This window comes from Hyperolius riggenbachi, chromosome 5, assembly GCF_040937935.1.
Source record: "Hyperolius riggenbachi isolate aHypRig1 chromosome 5, aHypRig1.pri, whole genome shotgun sequence".
Taxonomy (NCBI): Eukaryota; Metazoa; Chordata; class Amphibia; order Anura; family Hyperoliidae; genus Hyperolius; species Hyperolius riggenbachi.
Window position 1 is genome coordinate 4,842,588 of NC_090650.1, and position 15,461 is coordinate 4,858,048.

The window sequence follows — 15,461 nt, forward strand, 5'->3', positions numbered from 1 at the left end:
CAGTGCTGTTTGGCAGGGACATGCTGTTAAAAGAAGCCAATAAAATTTGAAAAGAGGAAAGGGTCATGGGGGGAAGACAACAGGGTGGGAAGGGGAGCTGGGAAAAGAGATAAGATTACCTGCAATCAGGCTTATCTAAATTGCCTGGAGCTTGCTTCTCTGCTCACTACAGAAGTCGGCTGTCAGCTCCTGTCTCACTGGCTTCTGCAACAGCAGACTGTTCTGCAATATTGATTAATTACCCTGATCAGGATAAATAACCAATAGTCCAGGGCACTCTGGTATTACAGCAGCCAGTGCACATGGCTACTAATGACAGGCAACTTCTAAAGCACTAAACACATCCTGCCACCTCTCCCTGCTAATGTCCCAGCTGCAGCACAGCAATCATTCTCTCTACTCACCCTGCTGCTCTGCACATTCACTCACTGCAGGCTGTGTGTAGAGAGAGGAAACACATTGCCCATGTGACAGGAAGGGGCGGGTGCTACATCTAGTGTAGGAAGTAGTACAGTCCCTGCACTGCCTGATGCTATTTTCCAAAATGTTGCCCAAACTATGAGGAAAGTTCCCAGGTGGAAGAACGCAGTGACTAAGCACCATAGCGGAACCCTTAGCCATGGCTACACCCGGGGCTGTGAGCACCTGCAGCCTTGTGGTAGGTACGCCACCAGGCAGTATGCAAACCAGTTGTGACATGCATCATTTATGACACTTTTATGTGTAATGATAATAGCTATTATGATTTTTATTATACAATTCTTTGATTAATAAAAAACATTTTTTTTTTATGTAACGGAATAACCATGGTCTTTGTCCGCAGAGTACGGCTCGGAGGATATTCACATTCTCCCCAGCGGACTGGCGTTTGCCAGCACTGTAAGTACATATTGTCACCTGACAGACGCTATATTTCTCTGTGTAGATAGTGTTGGTTTTTGAGGCCCGGGTAACAGCTGATCTCTCTTTTAAGGGCCTGAAGAATCCTCAGTTAAAGTGTTTTGGACCTGACAAGCCAGCAGAAATATTGCTGATAGATCTGAACGAGGAAACGATTCATCCAATATCACTACAGATCAGTGACGGTTATGATGTGTCTTCACTTAATCCTCATGGACTCAGCGCATACACCGATGAGAAAGGTGAGAAGTGGTGACATATTCCCTTCCAGCACTGAAAACCCACCATTTAAAAGAGTTCGGAGTCCACCACTCCCAGGGCTAGGAACAGGAAGAGAGTCTCATGAATTTCCCACTCCCAGGCCCAGGAATAGGCAGAAAGTCTCATGAATTTCCCACTCCCAGGCCCAGGAATAGGTAGATAGTTGCATGAATTTCCTACTCCCAGGCCCAGGAATAGGCAGATAGTCTCATGAATTTCCCACTCCCGGGCCCAGGCATAGGCAGATAGTCTCATTAATTTCCCACTCCCGGGCCCAGGAATAGGCAGATAGTCTCATGGATTTCCCACTCCCGGGCCCAGGAATAGGCAGTAAGGCCTGGTGCACACCAAAACCTGCTAGCAGATCCGCAAAATGCTAGCAGATTTTGAAACGCTTTTCCTTCTTTTTCTGTAGCGTTTCAGCTAGCGTTTTGCGGTTTTGTCTAGCGGTTTTGGTATAGTAGATTTCCTGTATTGTTACAGTAAAGCTGTTACTGAACAGCTACTGTAACAAAAAATGCCTGGCAAACCGCTCTGAAGTGCCGTTTTTCAGAGCGGTTTGCGTTTTTCCTATACTTAACATTGAGGTAGAAACGCATCCACAATCCAAAAAATGCCTCACCCAGGCATTTTTCGTTTCTGCAAAACGCCTCCCGCTCTGGTGTGCACCACCCCATTGAGATACATTGACCAAGCAGATCCGCAGCCGCAAGCGGATCTGAAAACGCCCAAAAAGCCGCTCGGTGTGCACCAGCCCATAGTCTCATGGATTTCCCAGTCCCGGGCCCAGGAATAGGCACATAGTCTCATGAATTTCCCACTCCCGGCCCAGGAATAGGCAGATAGTCTCATGAATTTCCCACTCCCGGGCCCAGGAATAGGCAGATAGTCTCATGAATTTCCCACTCCCGGGCCCAGGAGCAGGCAGATAATCTCTAGTGATGGGCCGAATATCAAATTTTGGGTTTGCGAATTTCTAATACGAATCTCCGCAAAAACATGCGAATCTGATGAATCTGCGAATCGCCATAGACTTCAATGGGCAGGAGAATTTTAAAACCTACAAAGACATTTTTATAGGGGGGTGGGGGGTCCAGGAAGGGGTGCTAGCTGATTGGCTGCTATGTGTCTGCTGACTGTGAGGTAAGGGGTCAAAGTTTAGCCCAATGATGATGTATAGGGAGCGAGCCGAATCCACCATGCATTTGCCTGAGGTGGCGAATGTGAATACACAATCTTTGTGGCAAATTAATCGCCTGGCGAATACTTCAGCCTATTTATAATAATAATACAATGAATTTCCCACTCCCAGGCCAGGAATAGGCAGATAGTCTTATAAATCTCCCACTCCCAGGCCCAGGAATAGGCAGATAGTATCATGAATTTCCCATACCCAGGGCAAGGAATAGGCAGATAGTCTCATGTATTTCCCATACCCAGGCCCAGGAATAGGCAGATAGTCTCATGAATTTCCCACTCCCAGGCCCAGGAATAGGCAGATAGTCTTATAAATCGCCCACTCCCGGGCCCAGGAATAGGCAGATAGTATCATGAATTTCCCATACCCAGGGCCAGGAATAGGCAGATAGTCTTATAAATTTCCCAGGCCAAGGACTAGGCAGATAGTCTCATGAATTTCCCACTCCCAGGCCCAGGAATAGGCAGATAGTCTCATGAATTTCCCATACCCAGGGCAAGGAATAGGCAGATAGTCTCATGAATTTCCCATACCCAGGGCCAGGAATAGGCAGATAGTCTCATGAATTTCCCATACCCAGGGCCAGGAATAGGCAGATAGTCTTGTAAATCTCCCACTCACAGGCCAAGGAATAGGCAGATAGTATCATGAATTTTCCATACCCAGGGCCAGGAATAGGCAGATAGTCTCATGAATTTCCCATACTCAGGGCCAGGAATAAACAGATAGTCTTATAAATCTCCCACTCACAGGCCAAGGAATAGGCAGATAGTCTTATAAATTTCCCAGGCCAAGGACTAGGCAGATAGTCTCATGAATTTCCCATACCCAGGGCAAGGAATAGGCAGATAGTCTCATGAATTTCCCATACCCAGGGCCAGGAATAGGCAGATAGTCTCATGAATTTCCCATACCCAGGGCCAGGAATAGGCAGATAGTCTTGTAAATCTCCCACTCACAGGCCAAGGAATAGGCAGATAGTATCATGAATTTTCCATACCCAGGGCCAGGAATAGGCAGATAGTCTCATGAATTTCCCATACTCAGGGCCAGGAATAGGCAGATAGTCTTGTAAATCTCCCACTCACAGGCCAAGGAATAGGCAGATAGTATCATGAATTTTCCATACCCAGGGCCAGGAATAGGCAGATAGTCTTATAAATTTCCCACTCCCAGGCCAAGCAATAGGCAGATAGTATCATGAATTTTCCATACCCAGGGCCAGGAATAGGCAGATAGTCTTATACATTTCCCACTCCCAGGCCAAGGAATAGGCAGATAGTCTCGTGAAATTTCCCATACCCAGGGCCAGGAATAGGCAGATAGTCTCATGAATTTCCCACCCCCGGGCCCAGGAATAGGCAGATAGTCTTATAAATTTCCCACTCCCAGGCCAAGGAATAGGCAGATAGTCTCATGAATTACCCATACCCAGGGCCAGGAATAGGCAGATAGTCTTATAAATTTCCCACTCCCAGGCCAAGGAATAGGCAGATAGTCTTATAAATTTTCCACTCTCAGGCCAAGGAAAAGGCAGATAGTCTCATGAATTACCCACCCCCGAGCCCAGGAATAGGCAGATAGTCTTATAAATTTCCCACTCCCAGGCCAAGGAATAGGCAGATAGTCTTAAAAATTTTCCACTCCCAGGCCAAGGAAAAGGCAGATAGTCTCATGAATTACCCACCCCCGGGCCCAGGAATAGGCAGATAGTCTTATAAATTTCCCACTCCCAGGCCAAGGAATAGGCAGATAGTCTCATGAATTACCCACCCCGGGCCCAGGAATAGGCAGATAGTCTTATAAATTTCCCACTCCCAGGCCAAGGAATAGGCAGATAGTCTTAAAAATCTCCCACTCCCAGGCCAAGGAATAGGCAGATAGTCTCATGAATTTCCCATACCCAGCATTAGGCAGATGATCCACTCCTGGGTCAGGACTAAGCAGACAGTCTCATGAATTTCTCCTTTCCTGGGCCCAGGAATAGTCAGATAGTCTCATGAATTTCCCCCAGAAGGTGGCAAATATTTGCAAGCGTATCTCACATGCCCAATGTCCCACTCCTAGACGTCAACCGTAGTCAGCTGGGGACAGCAAGGGTTCCTGGCAGGTCTGGGGTCCAGGCAAGCTCCATGTGACGGGAGAAAATGACGACAGATTCACTTTGGACATTATATCCTTTATTTCTGGTAGTAACATGGACTGTGGGCATATTTGTGAATTAACTCTAAAGATAACCTGAAGTGAAAAGTAAATTGGAGACTGCCATATTTATTTCCTGTTAAGCAATACCAGTTGCCTGGCAGCCCTGCTGATCTCTCTGGCTGCAGTAGTGTCTGAATCACACACCTGAAACAAGCATGCAGCTAATCCAGTCTGACTTCAGTCAGAGCACCTGATCTGATGCATGCTTGTTCAGGGTCTACAGCTAAACGTATTAGAGGCAGAGGATCAGCAGGACAGCCAGGCAATCTGCATGAATTAAAATGAGATAAATATTGCAGCCTCCATATTCCTATCACTTCAGGTTCCCTTTAACCATTTATGCCGCCTCAACATGATTGTCACATCCAGGCGGCTGCTGTAGCGCTGCTGCGCGCTTCTGTGCGCTCCCGCGCGCAACCATGTACATGTTGTCCCCCGTTAGCCCGGAGATCAATGAATGGGAACATAGTTCTCATGCATTGATCTAAGTCCCCGGTAGAAAGGCCGACGGCTACTTATCAGAGGCTGCCGTCTTTCTGACAAAAAAAAACGTTCCCGTCCTCCTTATGCTTCTTGGAAGCGAGAGCGTTCGCTTCCAGGACTAAAATTTTTTTTTTTACTGTGACCATCTTGTGGCCAAATAGTTAAACTACATCTACATCCATTTTTAATGAAATAAACACATTATTACATTTAAAATTAACTGTTTACCTCCCACATCAAAAATTACCCAAATAAAATAAAAACAAAACATAAATAGCTACCTAAGGGTCTGAACTTTTTTAATATGCATGTGAAGAGGGTATACTATGAAATTTTTTTAAATTATAAGCTTGTAAATAGTGATGGACGCGAAACTGAAAAAATGCACCTTTATTTCCAAATAAAATATCGGCCCCATACATTGTGATAGGGACATAACTTAAAGGGTGTAATAACCGGGACAAATGGGCAAATAAAATGCATAGGTTATAATTATGGTAGCATGTATTATTTTAACCACTTGAGGACCGCCCCCAGCCGATGGGCGGCGGCAAAGTCCGGGCCCAAACGACCGCAATACGCCCATCGGCGGGGGCGGTTGCGGGAGTGGCTATGCGGCGATCGCGTCATTCGTGACGCAATCAGCCGCCGGGGACTGGCTCCGCCCACCGTTTGCTGTAACCCGCTGGCCGTTCGGAAGCGCCGGCGGGTTACTAGCACCCGAATCGCCGCTGCACGTATGTATAATAGGCTTTGTAATGTATACAAAGCCTATTATACTGGCTGCCTCCTGCCCTGGTGGTCCCAGTGTCCGAGGGACCACCAGGGCAGGCTGCAGCCACCCTAGTCTGCACCCAAGCACACTTATTCTCCCCCCTCTGCCCCCTGATCGCCCCCTGATCGCCCACAGCACCCCTCAGACCCCCCCCTGCCCACCCCCCAGACCACTGTTTGCACCCAATCACCCCCCTAATCACCCATCAATCACTCCCTGTCACTATCTGTCAACGCTATTTTTTTTTTAGTCCCTAATCTGCCCCCTACTCCCTCCTGATCACCCCCCCACCCCTCAGATTCTCCCCAGACCCCCCCCAGACCCCCCCCCATGTACTGCATGCATCTATCCCCCCTGATCACCTGTCAATCACCTGTCAATCACCCGTCAATCACCCGTCAATCACCCATCAATCACCCCCTGTCACTGCTACCCATCAATCAGCCCCTAACCTGCCCCTTGCGGGCAATCTGATCACCCACCCACACCAATAGATCGCCCGCAGATCCAACATCAGATCACCTCCCAAGTGCAGTGTTTACATCTCTTCTGTCCTCTAAACACCCACTAATTACCCATCAATCACCCCCTATCACCACCTGTCACTGTTACCCATCAGATTAGACCCTAATCTGCCCCTTGCGGGCACCAAATCACCCGCCCACACGCTCAGATTGCCCTCAGACCCCTCCTTATCAATTCGCCAGTGCAATATTTACATCTGTTATTCCCTGTAATAACCCACTGATCACCTGTCAATCACCTATCAATCACCCATCAATCACCCCCTGTCACTGCCACCCATCAATCACCCCCTGTCACTGCCACCCATCAATCAGCCCCTAACCTGCCCCTTGCGGGCAATCTGATCACCCACCCACACCAATAGATCGCCCGCAGATCCGACATCAGATCACCTCCCAAGTGCAGTGTTTACATCTCTTCTCTCCTCTAAACACCCACTAATTACCCATCAATCACCCCCTATCACCACCTGTCACTGTTACCCATCAGATTAGACCCTAATCTGCCCCTTGCGGGCACCCAATTACCCGCCCACACCTCAGAACGCCCTCAGACCCCAGCCCTGATCACCTCGCTAGTGCATTGCTTGCATCTATTTCCCCCCTCTAATCACACCTTGAGACCCATCAATCACCTCCTGTCACCCCCTAGCACACCTACCCATCAGATCAGGCCCTAATTTGCCTCGTGTGGGCTCCTGATCACTCGGCCAAACCCTCAGACCCCCCTCAGACCCCCTTCCGATCACCTCCCCAGTGCATTGATTGCATCTATTTTCCCCTCTAACCGCCCCCTGAGACACCCATCAATCACCTCCTGTCACCCCCCTAGCACTCCTATCCTTTAGATCAGGCCCAAAACATCCTGTCATCTAAGAGGCCACCCTGCTTATGACCGGTTCCACAAAATTTGCCCCCTCATAGACCACCTGTCATCAAAATTTGCAGATGCTTATACCCCTGAACAGACATTTTGAGAAATTTGGTTTCCAGACTACTCACAGTTTTGGGCCCGTAAAATGCCAGGGCAGTATAGGAACCCCACAAGTGACCCCATTTTAGAAAGAAGACACCCCAAGGTATTCTGTTAGGTGTATGATGAGTTCATAGAAGATTTTATTTTTTGTCAAAAGTTAGCGGAAATTGGATTTTTATTGTTTTTTTCACAAAGTGTAATTTTTCACTAACTTGTGACAAAAAAGAAAATCTTCTATGAACTCACCATACCCCTAACGGAATACCTTGGGGTGTCTTCTTTCTAAAATGGGGTCACTTGTGGGGTTCCTATACTGCCCTGGCATTTTAGGGGCCCTAAACCGTGAGGAGTAGTCTAGAAAACAAATGCCTCAAAATGACCTGTGAATAGGACGTTGGGCCCCTTAGCGCACCTAGGCTGCAAAAAAGTGTCACACATGTGGTATCGCCATACTCAGGAGAAGTAGTATAATGTGTTTTGTGGTGTATTTTTACACATACCCATGCTGGGTGGGAGAAATTTCTCTGTAAATGGACAATTGTGTGTAAAAAAAATCAAAAATGTGTCATTTACAGAGATATTTCTCCCACCCAGCATGGTTATATGTAAAAATACACCACAAAACACATTATACTACTTCTTCTGAGTACGGCGATACCACATGTGTGACACTTTTTTGCAACCTAACTGTGCTAAGGGGCCCAAAGTCCAATGAGTACCTTTAGGATTTCACAGGTCATTTTGAGACATTTGGGTTCAAGACTACTCCTCACGGTTTAGGGCCCCTAAAATGCCAGGGCAGTATAGGAACCCCACAAGTGACCCCATTTTAGAAAGAAGACACCCCAAGGTATTCTGTTAGGTGTATGATGAGTTTATAGAAGATTTTATTTTTTGTCACAAGTTAGCGGAAATTGATATGTATTGTTTTTTTTTTCACAAAGTGTCATTTTCCGCTAACTTGTGACAAAAAATAAATCTTCTATGAACTCACCATACTCCTAACAGAATACCTTGGGGTGTCTTCTTTCTAAAATGGGGTCACTTGTGGGGTTCCTATACTGCCCTGGCATTTTAGGGGCCCTAAACCGTGAGCAGTAGTCTAGAATCCAAATGCCTTAAAATGACCTGTGAATAGGACGTTAGGCCCCTTAGCGCACCTAGGTTGCAAAAAAGTGTCACACATGTGGTATCGCCGTACTCAGAAGAAGTAGTATATTGTGTTTTGGGGTGTATTTTTACACATACCCATGCTGGGTGGGAGAAATCTCTCTGTAAATGGACAATTGTGTGTAAAAAAAATCAAACAATTGTCATTTACAGAGATATTTCTCCCACCCAGCATGGGTATGTGTAAAAATACACCCCAAAACACATTATACTACTTCTCCTGAGTACGACAGTACCACATGTGTGGCACTTTTTTGCACCCTAAGTGCGCTAAGGGGCCCAAAGTCCAATGAGTACCTATAGGATTTCACAGGTCATTTTGCGACATTTGGTTTCAAGACTACTCCTCACGGTTTAGGGCCCCTAAAATGCCAGGGCAGTATAGGAACCCCACAAATGACCCCATTTTAGAAAGAAGACACCCCAAGGTATTCCGTTAGGAGTATGGTGAGTTCATAGAAGATTTTATTTTTTGTCACAAGTTAGCGGAAAATGACACTTTGTGAAAAAAAAACAATTAAAATCGATTTCCGCTAACTTGTGACAAAAAAAAAAAAAATCTTCTATGAACTCACCATCCTCCTAACGGAATACCTTGGGGTGTCTTCTTTCTAAAATGGGGTAATTTGTGGGGTTCCTATACTGTCCTGGCATTTTAGGGGCCCTAAACCGTGAGGAGTAGTCTTGAAACCAAATGTCGCAAAATGACCTGTGAAATCCTAAAGGTACTCATTGAACTTTGGGCCCCTTAGCGCAGTTAGGGTGCAAAAAAGTGCCACACATGTGGTATCGCCGTACTCAGGAGAAGTAGTGTAATGTGTTTTGGGGTGTATTTTTCCACATACCCATGCTGAGTGGGAGAAATATCTCTATAAATAGACAATTGTGTGTAAAACAAATAAAACAATTGTCATTTACGGAGATATTTCTCCCACCCAGCATGGGTATGTGTAAAAATACACCCTAAAACACATTATACTACTTCTCCTGAGTACGGCAATACCACATGTGTGGCACTTTTTTGCAGCCTAACTGCGCTAAGGGGCCCAAAGTCCAATGAGCATCTTTAGGCTTTACAGGGGTGCTTACAATTAGGCACCCCCCAAAATGCCAGGACAGTGAACACACCCCACAAATGACCCCATTTTGGAAAGTAGACACTTCAAGGTATTCAGAGAGGAGCATAGTGAGTCCGTGGCAGATTTCATTTTTTTTTGTCGCAAGTTAGAAGAAATGGAAACTTTTTTTTTTGTCACAAAGTGTCATTTTCCGCTAACTTGTGACAAAAAATAAAATCTTCCATGAACTCACCATGCCTCTCACTGAATACTTTGGGATGTCTTCTTTCCAAAATGGGGTCATTTGGGGGGTATTTGTACTATCCTGGAATTTTAGCCCCTCATGAAACCTGACAGGTGCGCAGAAAAGTCAGAGATGCTTGAAAATGGGAAAATTCACTTTTGGCACCATAGTTTGTAAACGCTATAACTTTTACCCAATCCAATAAATATACACTGAATGGGGTTTTTTTTTATCAAAGACATGTAGCAGAATAACTTTCGCACTCAAATGTATAGGAAATTTTACTTTATTTGAAAAATGTCAGCACAGCAAGTTAAAAAAGTCATTTTTTTTGCCAAAATTCATGTCTTTTTTGATGAATATAATAAAAACTAAAACTCGCAGCAGCAATCAAATAGCAGCAAAAGAAAGCTGTATTAGTGACAAGAAAAGGAGGTAAAATTCCTTTAGGTGGTAGGTTGTATGACCGAGCAATAAACCGTGAAAGCTGCAGTGGTCTGAATGGAGAAAAAGGCTCTGGTCCTTAGGGCCCATTCACACTTGTGCGGGAATCGAGCGATTCCCGCTCACGGCAAACCGCTAGCGGTTCTGCAAGAACCGCTACACAATGTAGCGAGTGGCAGTGTTCTCACTGCCGCGGTTGCGGTTAGCGATAACCGCAACCGCGCTGCATGCAGCGGTTTGCCGGCGACGAGCGTTCCGCGATTAGCGATCGTGATTAGCGTGCACAGCACGCTAATCGCGATCGCTCCAAAACCGCCGCAGTGTCCAGTGATTTTTCCGCGCTAATCGCGGGAAAATCACTCCCGCAAAACGCCGGCGGTAATCGCCGGCGTTCTGCGGTTCTAAGTGTGAATGGGCCCTTAAAGTGAACCAGAGACGAAGCACCCTTGTGTATTTTACCATAGAAATCAGTGGGAACATTAGAGAAAACATTTACCATGCTCTCTGTTCCATCCTCACTGCTAAAAGTGTCTGTTATCTAGCTGAGATAAGAATCCCGGACTGAGCATTGAGTCTGGCTTTGCTATAATGACTCAGCTATAATGATTCCTGAGCAAAGCCAGCAGGGGGCAGGCTTGGACTTGAAGACAGCAAAGAACACAGTCTCAGCTATAATTATTCTGTAGCAAAGCCAGACCGACTGCTTAGTCGGGATTCTTATCTTAGAGGTGATAACAGGCAAATTAAACAGAGAACAATGTAACAAAGAGCAGATTAGGTGTTTACTGTCATGTTCCCACTGATTTATAAGGTAAAATACATGAGGTTGCTTCATCTCTGGTTCTCTTTAAGGGGCGAAAAGACTGTGGTCCTTAAGTGGTTAAAGCTATAATCGCTGAAAACTGAGAAATAATGATTTTTTTCCCATTTTTTTTGTTAATATTCCTGTGAAAATGCATTAAGAAAAAAATAATTCTTAGCACAATGGCACCCAAACAAATCCTAATTGGTGGCGGAGAAAAAACAAGCTATAGATCAATTCATTATGATAATTAGTGATAAAGTTATTGGCGATTGAATAGGAGGTGAAAATTGCTTGGATGCATAAGGGGAAAAATACCCAGGGGCTGAAATGGTTAAAGTGGGATTGTCACCATAAAAATCAAATTTCGACAGCAACTGGTCTGAGTGTATTAAGTGATAAAGATGCTAAGCCTGCATTCAAAACTTTCAAAACATTTTCTGCTGTTATGATTTGGAGTTATCATATACTTCAGGAGCACTGGCCCTTTAGTAGTCAGTGCCAAACTTTTGCATGCTGGGGGTTCTTTTTATCTATAATCTATTTCTCCTCCTCCATTTATTTCCCTGCCAGCTGCTTATCTGAAACACGATCCCCTCAGGGCCGGATTTGTTCTTCCCAGTACCCTAGGCCTGCTGTCACCAAGCGACCCCCCCCAAAAAAAAAAAATTGTCCAACACTCTGACTAGCGATCACTGATTTGAATGGACTCATCTCAGTTGTGCTGCTCTGCCCCCCATTCAACAAATAATTCCTGTAATTTGCCCTCCTGCCCGGATGTGCACAGCAGCCGATAGTGTTCTGGGCATGCATACTTGAGAAATGATGCTGATGTATAACCGGTACTTGTCAAGAATGCATAACACTGTACCTGCCATGGGCAGGAGCGAGAAATTACAGGGAGCGCGAGTGGCCAGAGCATGCGCTGCTTCTTTGTCCTCTGTGTGACTGGCTGCAGTCAGAGCCACAAACAGGTGGCAGGGAGCGCGAGTGGCCAGAGCATGCGCTGCTTCTTTGTCCTCTGTGTGACTGGCTGCAGTCAGAGCCACAGACAGGTGGCAGGGAGCGCGAGTGGCCAGAGCATGCGCTGCTTCTTTGTCCTCTGTGCGACTGGCTGCAGTCAGAGCCACAGGCAGGTGGTAGGGAGCGCGAGTGGACAGAGCATGCGCTGCTTCTTTGTCCTCTGTGCGACTGGCTGCAGTCAGAGCCACAGACAGCTGGCAGGGCAGTGCGAGTGGCCAGAGCATGCGCTGCTTCTTTGTCCTCTGTGTGACTGGCTGCAGTCAGAGCCACAGGCAGGTGGCAGGGAGCGCGAGTGGCCAGAGCATGCGCTGCTTCTTTGTCCTCTGTGCGACTGGCTGCAGTCAGAGCCACAGGCAGGTGGTAGGGAGCGCGAGTGGACAGAGCATGCGCTGCTTCTTTGTCCTCTGTGCGACTGGCTGCAGTCAGAGCCACAGACAGGTGGCAGGGAGCGCGAGTGGCCAGAGCATGCGCTGCTTCTTTGTCCTCTGTGCGACTGGCTGCAGTCAGAGCCACAGGCAGGTGGTAGGGAGCGCGAGTGGACAGAGCATGCGCTGCTTCTTTGTCCTCTGTGTGACTGGCTGCAGTCAGAGCCACAAACAGGTGGCAGGGAGCGCGAGTGGCCAGAGCATGCGCTGCTTCTTTGTCCTCTGTGTGACTGGTTGCAGTCAGAGCCACAAACAGGTGGCAGGGAGCACGAGTGGCCAGAGCATGCACTGCTTCTTTGTTCTCTGTGCGACTTGCTGCAGTCAGAGCCACAGACAGGTGGCAGGGAGCGCGAGTGGCCAGAGCATGCGCTGCTTCTTTGTCCTCTGTGTGACTGGCTGCAGTCAGAGCCACAGACCGGTGGCAGGGAGAGCGAGTGGCCAGAGCATGCACTGCTTCTTTGTCCTCTGTGCGACTGGCTGCAGTCGGAGCCACAAACAGGTGGCAGGGAGCGCGAGTGGCCAGAGCATGCGCTGCTTCTTTGTCCTCTGTGCGACTGGCTGCAGTCAGAGCCACAAACAGGTGGCAGGGAGCGTGAGTGGCCAGAGCATGCGCTGCTTCTTTGTCCTCTGTGTGACTGGCTGCAGTCAGAGCCACAGACAGGTGGCAGGGAGCGCGAGTGGCCAGAGCATGCGCTACTTCTTTGTCCTCTGCGCGACTGGCTGCAGTCGGAGCCAAAAACAGGTGGCAGGGAGCGCGAGTGGCCAGAGCATGCGCTGCTTCTTTGTCCTCTGTGCGACTGGCTGCAGTCAGAGCCACAGACAGGTGGCAGGGAGCGCGAGTGGCAAGAGCATGCGCTGCTTCTTTGTCCTCTGTGCGACTGGCTGCAGTCAGAGCCACAGGCAGGTGGTAGGGAGCGCGAGTGGACAGAGCATGCACTGCTTCTTTGTCCTCTGTGCGACTGGCTGCAGTCAGAGCCACAGACAGCTGGCAGGGCAGTGCGAGTGGCCAGAGCATGCGCTGCTTCTTTGTCCTCTGTGCGACTGGCTGCAGTCAGAGCCACAGACAGGTGGCAGGGAGCGCGAGTGGCCAGAGCATGCGCTGCTTCTTTGTCCTCTGTGCGACTGGCTGCAGTCAGAGCCACAGGCAGGTGGTAGGGAGCACGAGTGGACAGAGCATGCGCTGCTTCTTTGTCCTCTGTGCGACTGGCTGCAGTCAGAGCCACAGACAGCTGGCAGGGCAGTGCGAGTGGCCAGAGCATGCGCTGCTTCTTTGTCCTCTGTGCGACTGGCTGCAGTCAGAGCCACAGACAGGTGACAGGGAGCGAGAGTGGCCAGAGCATGTGCTGCTTCTTTGTCCTCTGTGCGACTGGCTGCTGTCAGAGCCACAGACAGGTGGCAGGGAGCGCGAGTGGCCAGAGCATGCGCTGCTTCTTTGTCCTCTGTGCGACTGGCTGCAGTCAGAGCCACAGGCAGGTGGTAGGGAGCGCGAGTGGACAGAGCATGCGCTGCTTCTTTGTCCTCTGTGCGACTGGCTGCAGTCAGAGCCACAGACAGCTGGCAGGTCAGTGCGAGTGGCCAGAGCATGCGCTGCTTCTTTGTCCTCTGTGCAACTGGCTGCAGTCAGAGCCACAGACAGGTGGCAGGGAGCGCGAGTGGCCAGAGCATGCGCTGCTTCTTTGTCCTCTGTGCGACTGGCTGCAGTCAGAGCCACAAACAGGTGACAGGGAGTGCGAGTGGCCAGAGCATGCGCTGCTTCTTTGTCCTCTGTGTGACTGGCTGCAGTCAGAGCCACAAACAGGTGGCAGGGAGCGCGAGTGGCCAGAGCATGCGCTGCTTCTTTGTCCTCTGTGTGACTGGTTGCAGTCAGAGCCACAAACAGGTGGCAGGGAGCGCGAGTGGCCAGAGCATGCGCTGCTTCTTTGTCCTCTGTGTGACTGGCTGCAGTCTGAGCCACAGACTGGTGGCAGGGAGCGTGAGTGGCCAGAGCATGCGCTGCTTCTTTGTCCTCTGTGTGACTGGCTGCAGTCGGAGCCACAGACAGGTGGCAGGGAGCGCGAGTGGCCAGAGCATGCGCTGCTTCTTTGTCCTCTGTGCGACTGGCTGCAGTCAGAGCCACAGGCAGGTGTTAGGGAGCGCGAGTGGACAGAGCATGCGCTGCTTCTTTGTCCTCTGTGCGACTGGCTGCAGTCAGAGCCACAGGCAGGTGGTAGGGAGCGCGAGTGGACAGAGCATGCGCTGCTTCTTTGTCCTCTGTGCGACTGGCTGCAGTCAGAGCCACAGACAGCTGGCAGGGCAGTGCGAGTGGCCAGAGCATGCGCTGCTTCTTTGTCCTCTGTGCGACTGGCTGCAGTCAGAGCCACAGACAGGTGACAGGGAGCGAGAGTGGCCAGAGCATGTGCTGCTTCTTTGTCCTCTGTGAGACTGGCTGCAGTCGGAGCCACAAACAGGTGACAGGGCAGTGCAATGGAGAGAAGTCCATCCAAAGCAGAGAACAGGTAAGTAGCAAATATCCTGTCAGGACCCACTTTGGATGTTCTGTTGTAATTATAGTGGACCTGAACTCAGAACTTCCTCTCTGCTCTAAAAGATACGCAACAACATAACCTTTCAATAAAAACATTTTTGTTACAGCTGATACAAATCCTGAAATAAATCTGCAGTGTGTCTACTTCCTGCTTTTATGGAAGCAGACATATTGTTAACATCCTGTGCTTTCAAATGAGCTTAGATGTTGTGGCAGTCAGGTGACACAGTGTAGAGATCAAATTGCAACTTGTGATTAGACACAGATGAGGGAGGGGGAATTAAGATCTCTGTTTTCCTTCTGTCCTGTGCAAGAGTTCAGCTCCACTTTAAAGCATCTGAATGAGATTTATTTATATTTGCTGAAAAATCTATGCATCTCTTTTGAATGCTGAATGTACATATGGTGATGTGCTCTAACATATTGGCAGTATACGGGAACAAAGTCTG

At 48.5% G+C, this 15,461-nt stretch overlaps 1 protein-coding gene across 1 annotated transcript in view; it reads left to right on the forward strand.

The window, feature by feature from the left end:
• Positions 1-15,461, forward strand: part of LOC137517955 (serum paraoxonase/arylesterase 2-like) — a 99,976-nt gene that overhangs the window by 18,538 nt on the left and 65,977 nt on the right. The window contains exons 3-4 of the mRNA XM_068235042.1: positions 824-879; positions 974-1,142. Of these exons, the coding sequence (XP_068091143.1) occupies positions 824-879; positions 974-1,142 (225 nt within the window). The remainder of the gene's footprint in view (positions 1-823; positions 880-973; positions 1,143-15,461) is intronic.